This window comes from Diprion similis, chromosome 2, assembly GCF_021155765.1.
Source record: "Diprion similis isolate iyDipSimi1 chromosome 2, iyDipSimi1.1, whole genome shotgun sequence".
Classification (NCBI taxonomy): Eukaryota; Metazoa; Arthropoda; class Insecta; order Hymenoptera; family Diprionidae; genus Diprion; species Diprion similis.
The window spans coordinates 12,465,881-12,482,836 of record NC_060106.1 but is presented as its reverse complement, the minus strand read 5'-3'; the positions used below and the strand labels follow the sequence as shown (position 1 = coordinate 12,482,836).

Below are 16,956 nucleotides of genomic sequence, written 5' to 3'. Positions count from 1 at the left end.
CATCATCCCTTGCTTCCATTGTAAGTATAAGGTACTACAGATATTTTTCTGGTAAAAAGTAGTAGTATGTATACAATCCAGGTTTTAAAGGAATATCTACTTTGCCAAAACGATGAGATCAATATTTATCAAACAATTAATTCCTATACATATACACGAATTTCACCAAATATCAAAAGTAATTAAGATCTGAAGTAAACAAAAACCATAGCAATAATTATTTTCTGCGAAGAAAACTATTTTAGCAGTCGACATTTTTATTGATTTTACATAATTGAAGATTGTCAGTACTATTATGCAAAACCTTTTTTATCGTGTGAAAATATTCGATCAGTTTTTATGATATGTTAAATATATGATTTGATGTTTCTTTCTGCAAGAAAATGGTATTACTTTTAGTATCAAAATAATGCTATGAACACAAGAAACACCATAAAGTTAGCAAAGTACTTAGAAAATCTTTTATGCATACCTTCAATCAACGAACAAAATAACTTGTTATAGAATTAGTATAATTTATACACATAATTAAATTAGTTTGAGGCTAAATAGAAATTAATATCTGCATCAAATTTAGCACCGATAGAGAGGAAAAAAAAACACACTTGAACATTGGTTATAACAGCCTTGAACCAGACTTGTATATGAATAAAGAGAAGAGGTGATCAACCGTTACTTTTACATACCACTTCACAAAAGCGTTTACTTTGCATATTCGATTATTCAATCGCTCATACAATATTTTTTTAAACAACTCCAGGCGAACAAAGCGAGTAATGATGATATCACATGTGTGATATACGAATTGCTTATACTTTTACATACAATAGACTAAAGAATTGAATCGATGAATCGTTATTGAAAACTTCAGTCACAAGTACCACCTAACGCAAAGAAAATAATGAATATATTAATCTCCGATCACTTGATAATCTTGTCACGAATGCACCCTTGTTCATCGTTATGTTATCACCAAAAAATTTCGACTTTGGTTATTAGCAGATTTAATTGTTATACTCTTTTGTTGGCATGTAACTTAATTTACCTCTGGTAGTCTCTTCCTAAAGTTTGCCTAGGCCCAAATAGTATTCACCTATCTGAATCATTGTGGGTCAGTTTATATGAATGTCTTGTACTCTCAAGACTATAACAGCACAATGAACTACTTCAAACATTGACTACTAAAGTAGTATCTTCTAGTCATTGTAGATTGGGCAATGTCAAATACGTTTTGGCACAGTAGTACATTTGCATGGAAATTCCATATAATCGATCAGAGGCACAGTATACTTTCTGATTAAAGAAAGCTGGTCGTTCCATTTGGGATATTTTCAATTTGCGCGCAAACGCTGATATTAGTGCAAAGAAATAGAAATGAGACATCTAGTTACAAGTAATTGCAAACACTAAAATTTCAACAGAAACATATATTACATTTCCTTCGAATATAGTACTTTAAATCAACAGAGACATTGATTGACTGTATTTATGCAATTAGAAACTAATCGTTTGCGAAAAGAAGGTGTGCTCTGTTTTGCTTTGCAATTAATACACCTTTGAAAATCTAATATTTTCAGGCACTCGCACTGTCTGCATGCAAAGACTGTGGTTAGGCTTATCTCTCTAGCATTATATAATATATAATATTCTATACTGAACTAACAAAATCTATGTAACAACAAGCATAATCCAGTCAATATGTGCAAAATAGAATTGGTCATAATTTGAAAGCAACTTTTTAAATTAATTTGAAAATATCAATACAGATTGTTCTGTAATATTTAATATTCGATGTTTCGATTCTCCTGGTAAACTTCAGAATTGTCTGTTCAAAATTTCAATCCAATGGTCGACTAATTGGTACCGTGCTAATCAATGAACACTGCTGTGTCGCAGCTCAACCTAGAAATTTAAAATAGAAGAATCCCAATCGAAAAGATCACTAGCTCAATTCTGTAATAGGCCAAGTAAGTATAAATCAAGATCCTGTGTACCCAGCTAGGTAGATGATTATCTGGTGATAATAATGAAGAAAAAATGCGACCTCATCAATCAGGGAATTTGATTTGAAAAATTCGTGAATGGAGTTAAGAAATCGGTGTTCACTATAGTGTCAAAGACATTAAACAGAGCAAAGTTATTCAGTCAAATGCAAATTGTATTAGATTCGCCATTGGATATCGAAAGGCCGCTGACCGTTGGGTGCAAAAATGTCACCAGTCAATATTTCTCCTCGTCTCGTATAACACGAAAAAATATTATAATTTATGGGGAAAAATGAAGAGTGTGGTAATCTAGTTGAGAAAATAACAATGCCTAATGTATCAGATATAAATAACTGAATCAGTAAAGGCAGCTAAATGCTTTATGTGACAAAATTGTATAATAATTGTTTACCAATTGATGCTCCTCTCGGGAAGACGGCATGTGCGTTAACGATCAAGCGTCGATCAGGTACGTGAGAGAAAATCGGCTTCGCAACACCTTACTTCATTATCCAAGTTGTTTATTGTCACTTTAACGGAACAAATGCGACTTCAGCGATATCATGAAAGACAGTAAAGTGAAAAAGAGAAAGCATTGAGTCGTGAAGTCTGTCAGTCGTCCGGAGTTTTTGGCGTTTGTCACACAGCCTAATGTTTTCACAAATTTTTCTCGTTTGTCATCACCGTAGACGATTCATACAATCACAAACCCTCAGCTATGTCCACACGTAACCTAAAACTTACTTAACACTGACTATTTATAGTTAGGTTGTGATTATAAACCAACTTTTCTTTAGCAGAAACACTCTCACGACCGGCTGGGAACTGCCCGTGTCAACAACCCGTGAAAAATGGTCGAAGATGGCGGTTCTCGATTTTAAACATGGCGGCCATTAAATAACATCGGAATAACATCACAATCGACCTGTCTTACTCGGTCGGTAAGCGCACACTGCTTCGGACCCGGTCGACCCCGTTCTGTTTCTGGGATTGGATTCAAGGTTCTCTCTTCCCTCGTGAAAATCGAGATAAGCGCCATCTAGGCCAATCAGAAGGCAGCTTAAAACGGAAAATCTTCTTTTCACCGGTGAAAAGAAAATGAGAATCCAACCCCTGGCAATCATATAGCAATCAATGAAAAATATTTTCACATCCTTGTTTTCAAAGAAATAAATGAATTCCGCCATATAAAACCACTACGATTAGATAAATTCATGGCCATTTTTCAAAACACTACTGAAGAGGTCTGATGTGTTTGAACACCCTCCTAGGGTAAATATCGCGTAAGTTATCATACTTATCGATTGTCCAGTACGTCACATGATAGACGCGTTTGCGTCTATCGCCGTCTTTATTCAGTGCTTTTATTTCTAGTAGATTGTTTATTACCGTGGTAATATTCGGGAGGTTTTCCCTTTCGAAAAAGTTTTGTGTTTACCAGTGTATATATTGAAGAAAAGAAAAAAAGCAAAATATCTTTTAGAATATTCACATGACAATCGATAATTGAAAGACGGGTACTTGGTGCGGTGCTAATTGTGTATTTTAAAGTGGAGAAATACGAGTGTGCACGTAAGTGTACCGAGTCGACAGCAATGGCTTGTATCCGAGGACTTGCGTTTGCAAACATGAACTTTATACAATATGATGATTCTGAGCATGTTTAGTGGTGCCAGGACTTAGTTGATACGGGGCTCTCCAAAATAAACATACATGAATGAACTTTTCTTACTCTTAAGATCGTTTCCCTACTACGATATTACATACAATGCCCTCCGTGCCTGCCTACTTCCAAGGACCGTTACGTCCCTGTTCGTTATTCGTTTATTTAAAATAAAAAACACACTTCGTGATAGCAACAAAACTTTTCCGTACCTACAATCCAACCTTTGACAGACATAATGCCGCAATAAAGCAACATGCATAACGAAAGCTAAATGTCACGTGATTTTCACTACTCGCGGATTTCTCAGCTCAAGTTTAAAGGGGAAAGAAAGACTAAGAAACAGAAAGAGAAAAAAGAATTATACAAGGACTATTTTTATCATAATAATAACAATCATAATAACAATTCCCAATCGTACCAATGTACTACGCGATGTATCTATATGTAACGATCATGTTGTTGGGCAAAGTTATCAATATACATTACCACGGAGTAAGGATATTTTTATATTTGCGTTTCAGAGCAGATTTAGAGGCCCTAGAACGTCGCTGGCATTTCACTGATTATTCCACGTTGTCACAAGACGCACCAGGATAGATAGTCATTATTGGAAGATCGACACCCGTTATAATCTGTTAACGAAATACCTAGAACTAAAAAGCAATAACGACAGAAGTTCATCGATAAACAATAAAAACTCCACAATGGATAACAACGCAGACGGAGATAATATAAACCTGAGTTGCGGAGAGAATGAAATGGGCGACGAGTTGAAAATAGGCGCAGATGAAACTTACGACACTCGTAGCGAAGTTTCTTCAAGTAGCTCAGATTCTGATTCCAGTCAGCCTAGCATTAGCTCAGTTTCAACGAACTCTTCCAGAGGAGACAACAAGAGGAATCGTAGGAACAGAGGAAAACGGGCAAGGTCCAGGGATTCCAAGTCTTCTAGTCCTGAGACGAAACGTGCGCGATCCAAGGAAAACAAAACTATTGCAAAAAACCACGATTATACGACAAAACTAAATTATTTATTTAGAGATGCAAGGTTCGACACATCCCTCAACAATGTCTATTTGTTTAGTAATAAGAGTACTGCATAGATTACTTTTTCCGTCAATTTATACTATTATATCATCCGTTGTAACAAGGATTTGGTTAGAACTGTGTAATATTTGTTGTAAGACTAGTATGATAATTTTCACAAAGGAAGAACAGAACCACAACTCACTTTTTCACCATCAACTTCAATATTCGTTTCCACCATTTGAGCTTTATATTTACTTATTCACATACAGTGAAAATATACTCATTCATCAGTTGTGTTAGTAAAATATATTCTAAAGTCTCTGTCATCAGTCTGATTATAAAGATGAGTTCTACAGAGATACAATTTTTTGATTTCTTGATCCATTATTAGTCAACCTTGGATAAGTTTATTTATGACACTTGTTTTTGTGTTTGATACTCTGGAATTTGGCAATAAACTTTTTTGTTACAAAGTAAAATAATGGAATAGCTCTGGTGTGCTAAATACCGAAGAGAAATTTAATATGCACTACAAATGATCGGTGAATTTTTAAATATTCTATACTATTTAGAGTTGTGTTACATCAAAAATCAACCTATCCACCAGTTTACTTGTTATTTTAAACGATACATAAGTACAGCTAGGTTCAATAACCATTTTTAAACCGATTTTCTATCATTTTTTCTCATTAGATTCTTCATCATAAAATCAAATAATGCAGAAAACGTGACGTTATCAAAAGCCAAAGGCGTATGGAGTACACTTCCTCAGAATGAAGCTAATTTGAATCAAGCATATAGAGAATCAAGAAATGTTCTTCTCATTTTCTCAGTGAAAGAGTCAGGAAAGTTTGCTGGCTTTGCTAGGCTTAGCACCGAGTCCAGAAGAGATGGGCCTCCTATATCATGGGTTTGTTTATTTACTACGAGGCTACGAATTTTCAATTCTTTTACTAAATGTGTATCCAGAGTAATAAAACCAAACTATTACACATTTGATCAGTCATGCCAGTCCACAATCTCACAGTTTATGAGCAAACTTATTTATTAGCCTCATAATAGTTTATTAAATCTTTTCTTGCTTTCGAGAAAAAATTTTGTGGCACATGATTAAAATATTATCGAGCAATTTGTTAAAAATACCCTTTAACATAATACAAAAAACATAATTTCCGCATATATTAATACGTTACTTGATCTATCATAATCTTTTTAATGACCACTCGCTTCGTAGGTATTACCACCAGGTTTATCAGCCAAAGCATTGGGAGGCGTATTCAAGGTTGATTGGATATGCAGAAAGGAATTGCCTTTTACATCAACGTTGCACCTGTATAACCCATGGAATGATGGTAAACAAGTAAAAATTGGTCGCGATGGACAAGAAATCGAGCCTCGAGTTGCCGAAGAATTGTGTAGGCTGTTTCCAGAAGATGAAGGTATAAAACTAAATTGTAATATAAATGTAAGACATGCAATTACTTTTTACCTATTCGAAATTTTTCTCATAATTGTTCATTCTTTTACCATCTGGATGATTGCCAATATACTATTAGATTTACAACTAAATACTGTCATCAAATTGTTCAATCGCCATAAAAGTCACATTTAGTTTTCAATAGTGCAATAATCTCTACTTCCAATATTATAATGAATGCAATACAAAGAAACCTATCTTTACCGATATTTGATGCACCACACGTGACTTGTTATAACTACATGGTATGATTATTCACTCTACAATGATACCGATGTTTTAGGTATAGAAATGACACCAATTCTAAGGAAGTCGAAGGAAGCATCTAAGAACGTTGTAAGAACATCTCGAAGCTATCGTGACAACAGTAGAGTAGTGAATAATTCAAGGTTCCTACGCAGCCGTGGAAGTGGAAGAGGTCGCAGGTTGTTCTTGACTTCCAGGTCACGATTGGCTTCTTTGGCCAGAGGTCACATACATCCATCTGGGGATCACAGAGGCTCAAGAGATCATCACCAACGTTATCCGAGTTGGTTTAGTCGTGGAGATTCCCCTTATTCAAAGTGAGCATGAACGGAAAGTATTGTATTTGGAGGTGATATTGTTAATAGCATGCAGTACAAATTACTCCAATATATCTCTTTTCTCTTTTGTATACAAAGTATCACTGAACTCAAAATTCATAGGGCAAATGAAAAATGTACATGAAAACAGTATATTCAAGGTATACTACTCTCCCAAATTTAGTTGTATGAAAGCTTAGTTGATCCCAGAGTAATATTGTATATAGTAAACTACAGTGTATTCCTTTTTTCTCCTGTAGAGGATACGGGAGTTCGGGAATTGGAGCAGCTGCAGCTGCTGAGGCTTACGTTGCAGATTATATGCGTACAATGCAACATCAATTACCTCCTTTACCACCCTACGTTACTGCTCATCCATATGATTCTTTGCCACCACCGCCTCCACCACCTCGTTATTACGATGGGTTACCATTGCCACCCGATTACAGTTCTTCCACATCTGCTTTAGATAAACGAAGCTATGAGCGAAGTGTTGATGAATTCTTATGGAGAACTGCAAGTCGACATAGCCGACACAGCGATCACCGTTCATCAACTCGAGATCACCACCACCGCTATAGAGAACGCAGATAGATTCAACATTTTCATTTCTACTTTTCCATACACTGCCTCATTCTCTGTAGGGTGTAAGTAATTCGTACAATCAACGAATTTCATAAGTAGACGTAGAGATGAAATTGTCGTACGATAGTTGAATACTGTTTGTAAATCTTCCGTGGAGAAATTTTATACACGGATAAATTAATTATTCCCTATTTAAAATCCACATCTTTTTTACGTTCATTAGAAAATGAATTATATTCTACTGACCTGTGAGGTAGTCGAATGCAACTTGGAAATCTTGTTGCACTGGCAAAGGTTGTAATTCTCATCACTTGAACCATTTAAATAAATGACGTATTTCAATTAGCAACTTTTCATTTCATTCGAGCTAAACGTCTTTGCGTCCAATTTACATGTGATTTTAGTGAATTTCAGTTATTACTCATCGTATAAGCATTTTCTAAGATTTAGTGACTTAATGCAAAGGCGTTGTATCAATCTTGATGTCAGCAAATGAAATATTTAAGGATAAATCAACAAAATTATATCAATTTGTACAGAAAAAGTTATAATTCTCATTGCTAAGGTAAATTTTTTTTTCGAATATGAACATATTTCACACAGTACGTGTGTATGATGTTAGCATTTAGATATTTACTATGTGGAAATAGATGATTCAATATATTCTAAAATGTAACTAATTATTAGGATTGAATGTGTAAGTTGTGCGATGTACGAATTTATACTGTATACCATTTATGCTGCCATGAAAGACAAGTAAATAAATTTCAGGTACATATAGTTTCATATTTCTTTGACTCTACATACCCTGTTATAAAACCAATTCACCTTAATTATTTTCAATTAAAATGTTGAGAGGAAGACTGCTAGAATTACCACCGCAAAGTTAATTTGACCCACGGTCAACGAAACAGCGAATGTTAGCTAATTCTAGAGTTTCCTCTGTATTTAATATCTAGCCAATCAACTCCAGCCCTTCTGAATTATGTTGATCCTAATTGTAAGTTTTCCAAAGCTGAATGAACTTAAAAAATTTGATCAGTTGTAGCACGTAGGATCATGATAAATTCAATAAACGATTGGGACATCCTAAGAAAAATATTTATGAAGGCTTTTTGGTCTGATGTATGTACCTACATTATACACTAAATATTAATGTAGAAACTCTGTGTCTGCCCAATATTTCTTTCGTTTACAAACAACAGCTCAGCAGGAGTGGTCAGTAGTCAATACAGATAATTTTATCTGTTTGACCACTCCCACTACATTCAAAACCGGATACTCGCCATCTTTCATGAAAAAGCATGTGGGAAAGTTCTTTTGCAGTTGTAAATATGCTGACAAAGAGACAATGCATAAAATATTTACTTGTTTGTGCGATATTTTACACATTCATATATGTTTTGTGGAAAAAATTGAAAACTGTTCCTTGTAGAATCAATCACTCGAAGTTGAATAGAAATGGACTAAGAAAAGAATATTATCTTATTCATAATACGACTAAACAACTTACTGAAGTAGGTAATTATATTTTCAATGGCAACATATCAGAACTTGAGTATGATAGTGTACAAAGCAGACCGACCAATTCAGAGGTATGAAATACATTAGTGAATATCATATGAAAATTTAAAATGGGATTAGTGCGCTACAAGACTAATTATGTTTTATTTTCACAGGACATGCCATACCTCTGGTCAATCTCGAAAATGTGTGGTGAATACAACCTTAGAACACCTCTAGTGAAGAGGCATTATTTACACAGCCCAAATAATACATCGATGTATTGTTGGATTCGCAAAGTTGCATCCACAAGTTTTATTAAATTGTTCTCCGATATGAGGAATCAGAGTATTTCAAAGGATTACCATAAGTACTGTTTTTTATTTTGCACATGTTCATTTAGTCTAACTGTTATAAAAATTAGACAGTATTATATATATTTATCCTTTACAGAGAAATTGATGTTTTGTCTCCAAAAACAATTGGAGAACTGGAAGATTTAATCAAAGACAATAAAGTGTTTAAATTTTTAGTCATACGTCATCCCTTTCACAGAATTGTTTCATCGTACAGGTACAATTACAATATGAAATATTATTTTCAACAACTGTATACAAATTTTTTTTTTTTTACCTTCATTGTGATCTGTGATTTTGTTTATTATTAGATTATGAAATCTTCCTATTCGTAAATTTGTTTATTATATTCCAGAGACCGAATAGAAGACAATACAAAGTACACAGCGCAAGCTTGGATATACGCTAGAAAGATATTCCACTTAACTAGGCCGGGAATATTTTACAAAAACGGGACAACTGTCAGCTTATTGAAGAGAATATTTCACAATGATAAAAGGTATGTCAGATGTATCAATTTAATGAATGGCAATTGCAAAGAATAAACAAAGATCTTCTTTCTTAATTCTAGATTAAAATTGGTTCCTACTTTCAAAGAGTTTGTAACTTGGTTATTACAAGAACCTACATCAAACGATGATGTGCACTGGGATAGTTATTATTCGCATTGCTCAGTCTGCAATGTGAAGTACAATTTCGTCATGAAACTAGAAGATTATTCCAACCAAATAATAGATTTTATTTTCTTAAAAATGGGAATGACTAAAAACCAGTTCTTCATGCCAAGTCTCGAAAAAACCCGTAATGGCTCTACAGATTACTATCGCACATGCAGATACTTCAAGGATTTGACACAAGAGACAATTTTCAAACTGTATCAACGATATAACATTGATTTCCAAATATTCAATTATACTCACGAAAATTACTTAAAATGCGCTCATTGAGATGAAAATAATGAAATGCATACACTGGGAGTCAAAAATACTGTACGCTATTGAAAATTCATGGGTAACTAAACAAATAGATATCAAAGTGTATTTTTCACAATAAAGTTTCAACTGAATATCAATGTCGTCAATACTATACAATTTCCTTATACATAACAAGGTAGAAGTCGCGAGCTTTTTGTCGCAAACAGCAATATAAAAAAAATCGTTGAGCATCTCGCAGTATGCAGTTACCCATCTACATTTGAATAAAGTATTGTAAAGTTAAGTTGTGGAAGTTTGCGATGTCTGTGTCACAATACATTAATTTCAATTATTGATTCATTCTATCTAGCTCTGGTTCACTTATCGAAATGGGAACTAGGTACGGCACAAATTTGAATTTGAATATTTGAATTTATAAGAGGCTGAAGTAAAAAACGTTAACATAAAGAAACATGGGGGAAAAATCACTGTTTCGCAATTTTAGTGACTGAAATAGTTGAGTAAGTTGAGGTTTCAAAATATAAATATATTTTTCGTTACTATAATTTACGATGTAACGATTTTTTCCGAAACGTGAGTCGTGACATTCTTTAAGCGGGATGCGCGCGAATACTAAGCACGGTGCTAATAAGAACGATATAATTTTGATATCACATGAATCGTTTTCCCAGTTCATAATGCGAATTAACCTGTAAAAAGTTAAGTATTTTCGTATCATTGTTAATCGATTCAAAAGCATCATCGTTAAAACATTGATTTTAACGGAACTATGGGCCTATATTACGCGGCGGAAGTATAAATTCAAACAGAACAAAAGCGCTACGCGATGAGATTGGCGGTTGTCAACCAATTGCTTATTGAATCACAAAAGTAATAAACGTGCTTACGGTTGTCATCGCTATTGTTAAATGATCAGCAAGTAATTCCGAATGGGGCTACAATCCAAGCCTACGTAGTTTTATATGCATTTATTGCCGCGAAGTTTTTCTTTTAATGCGTGTATACGTTCCATCGTTCCAATATTAATTTAGATAGCATCAAGTGGAAATAAAAACCATTCATAATGATGCCGAAAAAAGATCTCGTTAAATCAGCAAAAAATCCGAAAATCGATGAAACACAGATCAACACTCAGGTACAGAGTCACAGCCAGAGTCTAGATGAGCAGCAAACTCCTTTGGACCGATTTACAGAGACTTGGAGCTCTCCATCACAAAATCAGATTCTTCTTGCTCAAGATTGGGTGGGTACCTTTTGAAATTATAACAATCTATTAAAAGTTCGGATTTTTTCTATCATGCTCTATACGTTTGCGTAATGTTCTTCGTTAGTTGGTAGGGGTCATAAAATATATATGCAAATAGACAGCATTTGACAGTGCAGCTGCTTTGTAAGCGCATTTTCACTAGAAAATTGAGACAAAAACAATTCATCGGATTCCCGACAAGGTCAATGTTCTATTCGTACAATTAGGCCTGCGGTTAATCGTATGTTCAGAAAATACCGTAATTTGCTAGGAATTTTCCCATAATACGTAATATTCCAGTACATAATAGGATATAATTCATGCTTATAATGTTGTGAATTATTATCGGAAAACTCGAAAACCAATATTCATACTCTGAATCAATTTTTCTTCTTTGTATATAATTCAAGAGTTGAACATTAATTTCGGATTAAATTACTTTATGGTTGAAGGTGTGTGTTATAAACTGGCAGCAAAAAAAAATTTAACTTTGAATTTCCTTTTAGTTTCTGTCAGAGTTTTATCAGAGTAGTGTTTAACAGCCTAGGCTCGGTTAATCAGTTCCTTTTTCTATTTAGTCCCAATTGTATATTTTTACAAACTACAAACCAGGTTTAACTGTAAAATGCTTTCAACCTCTGAAAGTTTGCTAAAACCGTGAGAGTTAAAGTATAGACTATTTTTTAATAACGAATAATGAAGTCGCTTTAGCAAACTTATTTGTGATTAAGAAACATATTATTCATTAGTTCAGATGAGTTTATAGGATATTTTTCTGTGAAAAATCGTGCTGTTTTTTTAACACTTAAATCGATAGGTTCAATTGACGAATGTGAAAGATCAACTTGCACAAGCCAATCAGCAAACTGAAACACTCAAACGAAAAATTCGCGATGAGGAGAAAAGTAACGATGTAATGGCAAAAATAATCAACCAGAATAATAACAATGAAATTGAAATGACCAAACGGTAATGCACACAACTTATATCCTGTTTATATTGTTTGAAAGTATATTACTACACTGCTCCTTATTATATGTATTCTAATGTAGCCATTTACGACCTCACGATAAGTTGGAGTATGCAATAATGAATAATTGAATTATACTTAACACAGAAAACAATCGTCCCAAGAATTGATGTCTGCCATCCGAGAAAAAATGAATGTACTACCAAAAAGACTTGAAGGTTCCAAAAAGAGTAAAACCAGTCTAGCTCAGTCATATGATAACTTGTGTTTAGAACAAAACAAAATAAAATGTTCAGTCATAACATTTAAAAACAAAGGTAATTTGCACTCTTACATAATTTAAGTATACATGACTAACTTGCATTATTCAAATTGAATGACGATTATCAAAATACTTATGCAAGGATACCAACACTTTTATTTTTAAGATAGTATTTATGTAATCTTGAAGCCATAAAATTCCGTACAGCAGAGTATTTTCTCTAATGTGATGGTCTTACTAGTTTTTAAAAGTTGGTGTACACCATTTGCTGTGCAAAATGGACATACGTAATTTTTGGTGATTTACAGTTTTTAATGAAAAAAAAGGACTGCAGAAAGAAGTGAAAGTAAAATATGATGAACGCTTGATTATTCAAACAAAATGTCGCGAAGTTGACAAAGAAGTAATGGAAATGAATGAGTTGGTGTGCAACAAAATTCGTACATATGAAGAGCTCAGTCAAATGATTGAGAATAATCAGAAACAGTGCAATGAGCAAATAATACAAGTTTCAGAAGTCACAAAAGATATTGAGACGAACTTAAAAGTGGAAGAAGAAGAGAAATATAAATTGGCAATTGTGCGTACCTGACTTTAGGTCATAGAGCTATAATTAATGAGTACCGATAAGTATGAAAATGCAATTAATTTTACGTGTACCGTTTTACATTCAAGGAAAATAATGAACATTCAAAAATTTTCAACGACCTTAAGAGTAAGTTCGAAGAGGAACAGCGTAATGTCACAAAATCTGAGAAGCAAGTGGAATATTTGAAACCTAAGACACTGAATCTTAAAGAAATCGTGTCTAATCTCAATAAGGAGATTTGTGATTTGAAGAATACAAATCTTGCCTTAATATCAAACAAAGATTTGGAATTAGCTAAATACAGGTAAAGTGACATACTGCGGATGAAGGTAAAAAGCATAGTCACATCCTTACACACTTTATAGTTATTCCCAATGGATGTGGTCTAGCTAATACGAATGTAATGAATATTCGAATTACAGGAAGCAGCTACAAGATCTGAAATTGATAGACTTACAGCACATGAATAAACTAAACGCAGCCATCTCTGATAATAAGACATTATCGAATGCTGTAGCAAAAACAGATGAGGACACAGAAGAATTGAAAAACACAATAGAAAGCAAAGATATTCAGGTAGAAATGTTATTACTAGATAATTGAAAATACGTAATAATTGTATGTAACAAACTTTTATGTTCTATATTATTGTCCATCATTCAAATTTATTTCAGATCAAACAGATCAATACAAAGTTGAACGGTGTGTTGGAGAAAAATAAGGAATTATACATGAATATTGAGAGGCTGAATGAGGAATTAATAACCCAAGGAAAACAAGTGTCACAGAATAAAAGTGCTTTTGAGGTTTACACAACCAACAAAGACAAATATGATAAATCAGAAGGTGAACTCAAAGCAAAACTAGTAATAGTTCAACAGAATCTAAATGATAAATGCGATGAAAAAGCTAGGCTCCTGGAAAGGGCGATTAATAAAGAAACTGAGTTCTCTAAACAAATGAAGCAATTCGAAAGAGATATTAAACAAAAGGATGAACAGATTAAAGGTTCACAAAATGCTGCAAAGAATTTGCAACTCGAAATGGAACAGGATCAATTAGAGTATGACAGGGAAATACAGGTAAGAAGTATTATATGTGAATATTTGTCAGTAAATGATATTGCAGTATACTTTGACCTTATTTATACGTTTTCATCAGTACGCAACGCATTTGTCAACGCAATGTCAACTACTGGGACACGACAGGGAAATCAAAGAAAATAACATGCAAATTGGAGCTCTTAAACGCGATCTGGCAGCTGCGAAGGCTGAACATGAAGAAAGGAGTCTGAAGAATGATGCTGATGGCAAAGAGAATGTAAAACAAGAAACTGAAGCAAAACGAATCAGATGCGCAATTGATGATCTTAATAAACAATATGTCACAATTCAGCTAGAGAATGAAGGGCTTCAAAATAAATTGAAAAAAGCTGAAAGATCAAGCAAAATTATACCCACACAAGGAACCAGTGAACTAAAGGACTCCAACCAATTTGTAGAATCACCTTCTCAAAAATTTCTGGTATTGATTGTGTGTAATGCTATTCTTGTAAAATCTAGTAGGTCCGAATATAGTGCATCTAGAACTTTGAAAACATATTATGTAGCTGTTTGAGTGTTTACATTTTTAAAGCACCAAGCTCAATCGGCTAAAGCCGATTATAACTGAAGAGATAGTTTCATGAAAATCATTTAGGAAAGTGGTGATTCTTTCATTATTATCGGTTAACCAATGACGTTTATACATTGTACAGCCAAATCAAGTTACAACTCCGAAGCCAATATTGAAATCAGCTGCGAAAGCTAGTCCACTAAAAATGCAGAAGGTACAGTTCAACATTGGATCCACCTCAAAAATAAAAAGCATTAACCCACTGGATGTTGTAAGTTGAATTTGATCATTAAATAAATCAACTTACAAACGTACTGAAGTATTTCTATAATTTTTGTTTAGTTTGAAGAAGCCGAACGCCGCTATATCCAGGCAGCAGAATCATACAAACCAAACTTTGCAAACATACTAAGTATTTCACAAGAGTCAGTGACACCAGCACCAGTTATTGATGTAAGATTTGCCACTAAATTAAATTTCGGGTCAATGAGCCAACCCTTCATTTTGATATATCTTCTCATTGCGGAATGAAAAAAATTCCAGATGGCATGCAGTTAAATTTGAGGAATTCTGAATCTAATGCGTAATTGAGTAAAATTTTGATTATGAAAGAAATTGTCAATTTTTCAATTTTCAGGAGGCACGTAAAGAACAAACTCGCAAATTTTTCAAGCGTTCTAGAGCGGAGCAAAAGAAAGTTGTCTCCACATCCAATACACCCGATCCCTACGAAATGCCGTAAATTTAGATCGTATATATTCATGTACCATTTTTATTAGTATTAACATGAAACAATTATTTACTTAGTGAAGACGAACGATATTTAAAAATGTTCGGAATCAAATAAAACGAAAATAATTAGAACAGAATTTATATTAAAAACATGGTCATTTATTTTTTAGAAAAATCTTATATTATGGGATCCTTCTTTCAATTACAGATGTGAGTTTAGGTCTGTTTTCAAATCCTTACAACTCTAATGTTCTATGAAATGTTCTTAAATGGTCTACGCAGTAAATGGATAACAAGTTTTAATATAATTAAGTATAAAAATGAAATACCAATATTTTTGTGAAATAAAGAAACATGAACACGTAATGTATGAACAGTATGAACTATCTATTTTTCCAAGATTATTTTATAAGTGAACGCAAAACCAATACTATATCATTTGCACACTTGCTGTTGCTGAGAAATAATACAAATTTCATATGTTAGAATTTTGAATACAAGGCCAAGAAAACTATCTATCTTTGCCAATTACTTTTCCATATTGATCATAACTTCTCTGCAAAAGTAAAACTTGATTATATACAAAAATTGACCATTACGCCAAGGGGTTTTCCTAATAGAACTTTACAGACCAGACTTCGAACTCGTGACTGACGTTTCGTTTAACAAAAATACCATCATTGCTACAATCGCACCTAGATAGACAATGGATTTACGAATCAATACACAGTAAATTCGCAAGAGTAAGAGCTTGACAGTTTTGCAAATATTTCAATTGATCTACTTTGATGTGCCTTATTTAGAATGGTTCACATATTTAATATAAACATTGGATTAGTGTAATATGTTGAAAAATATAAGAATGTTGGTGAATGGATTGTATTGAAAAATGTTATTGGACAACTGGCGTCTTACCAATATTATGCTGACACATTTAGACACGTTCAGGCAATTACTGGTATACTATTCTGCCCTCTTTTGCTCCATTACTGTAGCAGGTATCGGTGTTTCGTCTCCTTCATCATAAACAATGAGACACTCTTCATCCAGTGAGGGCTTGTGTTTCTGGAGCATGCATTTATTTGGTATAACCTGAGGTTCCGTTTCATATTTTGTTTCACTGGGTTTATTGGTTTGTTTACTTGGTGACACACTTTTTTGGTAAATGCACTGCATGTCTGAGTCAGAGTCTTCGATGATGCATATGTCATCATCTTCATATCCGTTACTGTTTTCTGTTCGTAGTTTTTTATTAACAACATCTGGCGGAGGAGTGACTGTTTTACGTTTCTTGGAAACATCAGCATCAGATGACTGCGGTGTTACTTCGGTTTCTACTAATACGACTGCATCCTGATCAAATTTCTCCACCTAAGTAATTATGCGATCATTAGTGAATAAATATATAGTGTGCTGATATCTGCGAGAAAACACACGATCCATG

General features: G+C 33.7%; 4 protein-coding genes across 6 annotated transcripts in view; 3 read left to right on the top strand and 1 right to left on the bottom strand.

Annotated features, from left to right (window-relative positions):
• Positions 1–3,384: 3,384 nt before the first annotated feature.
• Positions 3,385–7,650, top strand: LOC124416536 (YTH domain-containing protein 1). Of its 3 annotated transcripts, none has more exons than XM_046897704.1 (6): positions 3,385–3,557; positions 4,178–4,699; positions 5,374–5,590; positions 5,915–6,119; positions 6,441–6,720; positions 6,981–7,650. In XM_046897704.1, the coding sequence occupies exons 2-6, from the start codon at positions 4,356–4,358 to the stop codon at positions 7,312–7,314; spliced, it is 1,380 nt and encodes a 459-aa protein (XP_046753660.1). In that variant the 5' UTR covers positions 3,385–3,557; positions 4,178–4,355; the 3' UTR covers positions 7,315–7,650. The 3 variants fall into 3 exon arrangements, with proteins under 3 accessions (XP_046753660.1, XP_046753657.1, XP_046753659.1); XM_046897701.1 differs by having other exon boundaries at positions 4,173–4,699; XM_046897703.1 differs by having other exon boundaries at positions 3,385–3,796; positions 4,173–4,699.
• Positions 7,651–8,449: 799 nt separating this feature from the next.
• LOC124416649 (carbohydrate sulfotransferase 11-like) lies at positions 8,450–10,805 on the top strand. Its single transcript, XM_046897905.1, has 6 exons — positions 8,450–8,900; positions 8,985–9,178; positions 9,262–9,381; positions 9,520–9,663; positions 9,736–10,218; positions 10,328–10,805. The coding sequence occupies exons 1-5, from the start codon at positions 8,610–8,612 to the stop codon at positions 10,109–10,111; spliced, it is 1,125 nt and encodes a 374-aa protein (XP_046753861.1). The 5' UTR covers positions 8,450–8,609; the 3' UTR covers positions 10,112–10,218; positions 10,328–10,805.
• Positions 10,806–11,146: 341 nt separating this feature from the next.
• On the top strand, positions 11,147–16,183 carry LOC124416644 (putative leucine-rich repeat-containing protein DDB_G0290503). Its single transcript, XM_046897899.1, has 11 exons — positions 11,147–11,342; positions 12,163–12,314; positions 12,463–12,632; positions 12,886–13,157; positions 13,253–13,470; positions 13,589–13,742; positions 13,841–14,248; positions 14,328–14,690; positions 14,923–15,051; positions 15,123–15,233; positions 15,418–16,183. Exons 1-11 carry the CDS (start codon positions 11,163–11,165, stop codon positions 15,520–15,522), a joined length of 2,262 nt encoding a protein of 753 aa, XP_046753855.1. The 5' UTR covers positions 11,147–11,162; the 3' UTR covers positions 15,523–16,183.
• Positions 15,910–16,956, bottom strand: part of LOC124416645 (SUMO-activating enzyme subunit 2-like) — a 25,233-nt gene continuing 24,186 nt past the window's right edge. The window contains exon 11 of the mRNA XM_046897900.1: positions 15,910–16,883. Within this exon, the coding sequence (XP_046753856.1) occupies positions 16,476–16,883 (408 nt within the window). The 3' untranslated portion in view covers positions 15,910–16,475. The remainder of the gene's footprint in view (positions 16,884–16,956) is intronic.

Excerpts from the sequence above, each read along its gene's own strand:
- LOC124416536 (XM_046897704.1), top strand. The coding sequence starts at position 4,356 with ATGGATAACAACGCAGACGGAGATAATATAAACCTGAGTTGCGGAGAG. Across the intron at positions 4,700-5,373 it reads TATTTATTTAGAGATGCAAG|ATTCTTCATCATAAAATCAA; the intron begins GTTCGACACATC and ends TTTTCTCATTAG. Across the intron at positions 6,120-6,440 it reads GCTGTTTCCAGAAGATGAAG|GTATAGAAATGACACCAATT; the intron begins GTATAAAACTAA and ends CCGATGTTTTAG.
- LOC124416649 (XM_046897905.1), top strand. The coding sequence starts at position 8,610 with ATGTGGGAAAGTTCTTTTGCAGTTGTAAATATGCTGACAAAGAGACAA. Across the intron at positions 8,901-8,984 it reads GCAGACCGACCAATTCAGAG|GACATGCCATACCTCTGGTC; the intron begins GTATGAAATACA and ends TTATTTTCACAG. Across the intron at positions 9,664-9,735 it reads ATATTTCACAATGATAAAAG|ATTAAAATTGGTTCCTACTT; the intron begins GTATGTCAGATG and ends TCTTAATTCTAG.
- LOC124416644 (XM_046897899.1), top strand. The coding sequence starts at position 11,163 with ATGATGCCGAAAAAAGATCTCGTTAAATCAGCAAAAAATCCGAAAATC. Across the intron at positions 11,343-12,162 it reads TTCTTCTTGCTCAAGATTGG|GTTCAATTGACGAATGTGAA; the intron begins GTGGGTACCTTT and ends TTAAATCGATAG. Across the intron at positions 13,158-13,252 it reads AGAAATATAAATTGGCAATT|GAAAATAATGAACATTCAAA; the intron begins GTGCGTACCTGA and ends TTTACATTCAAG.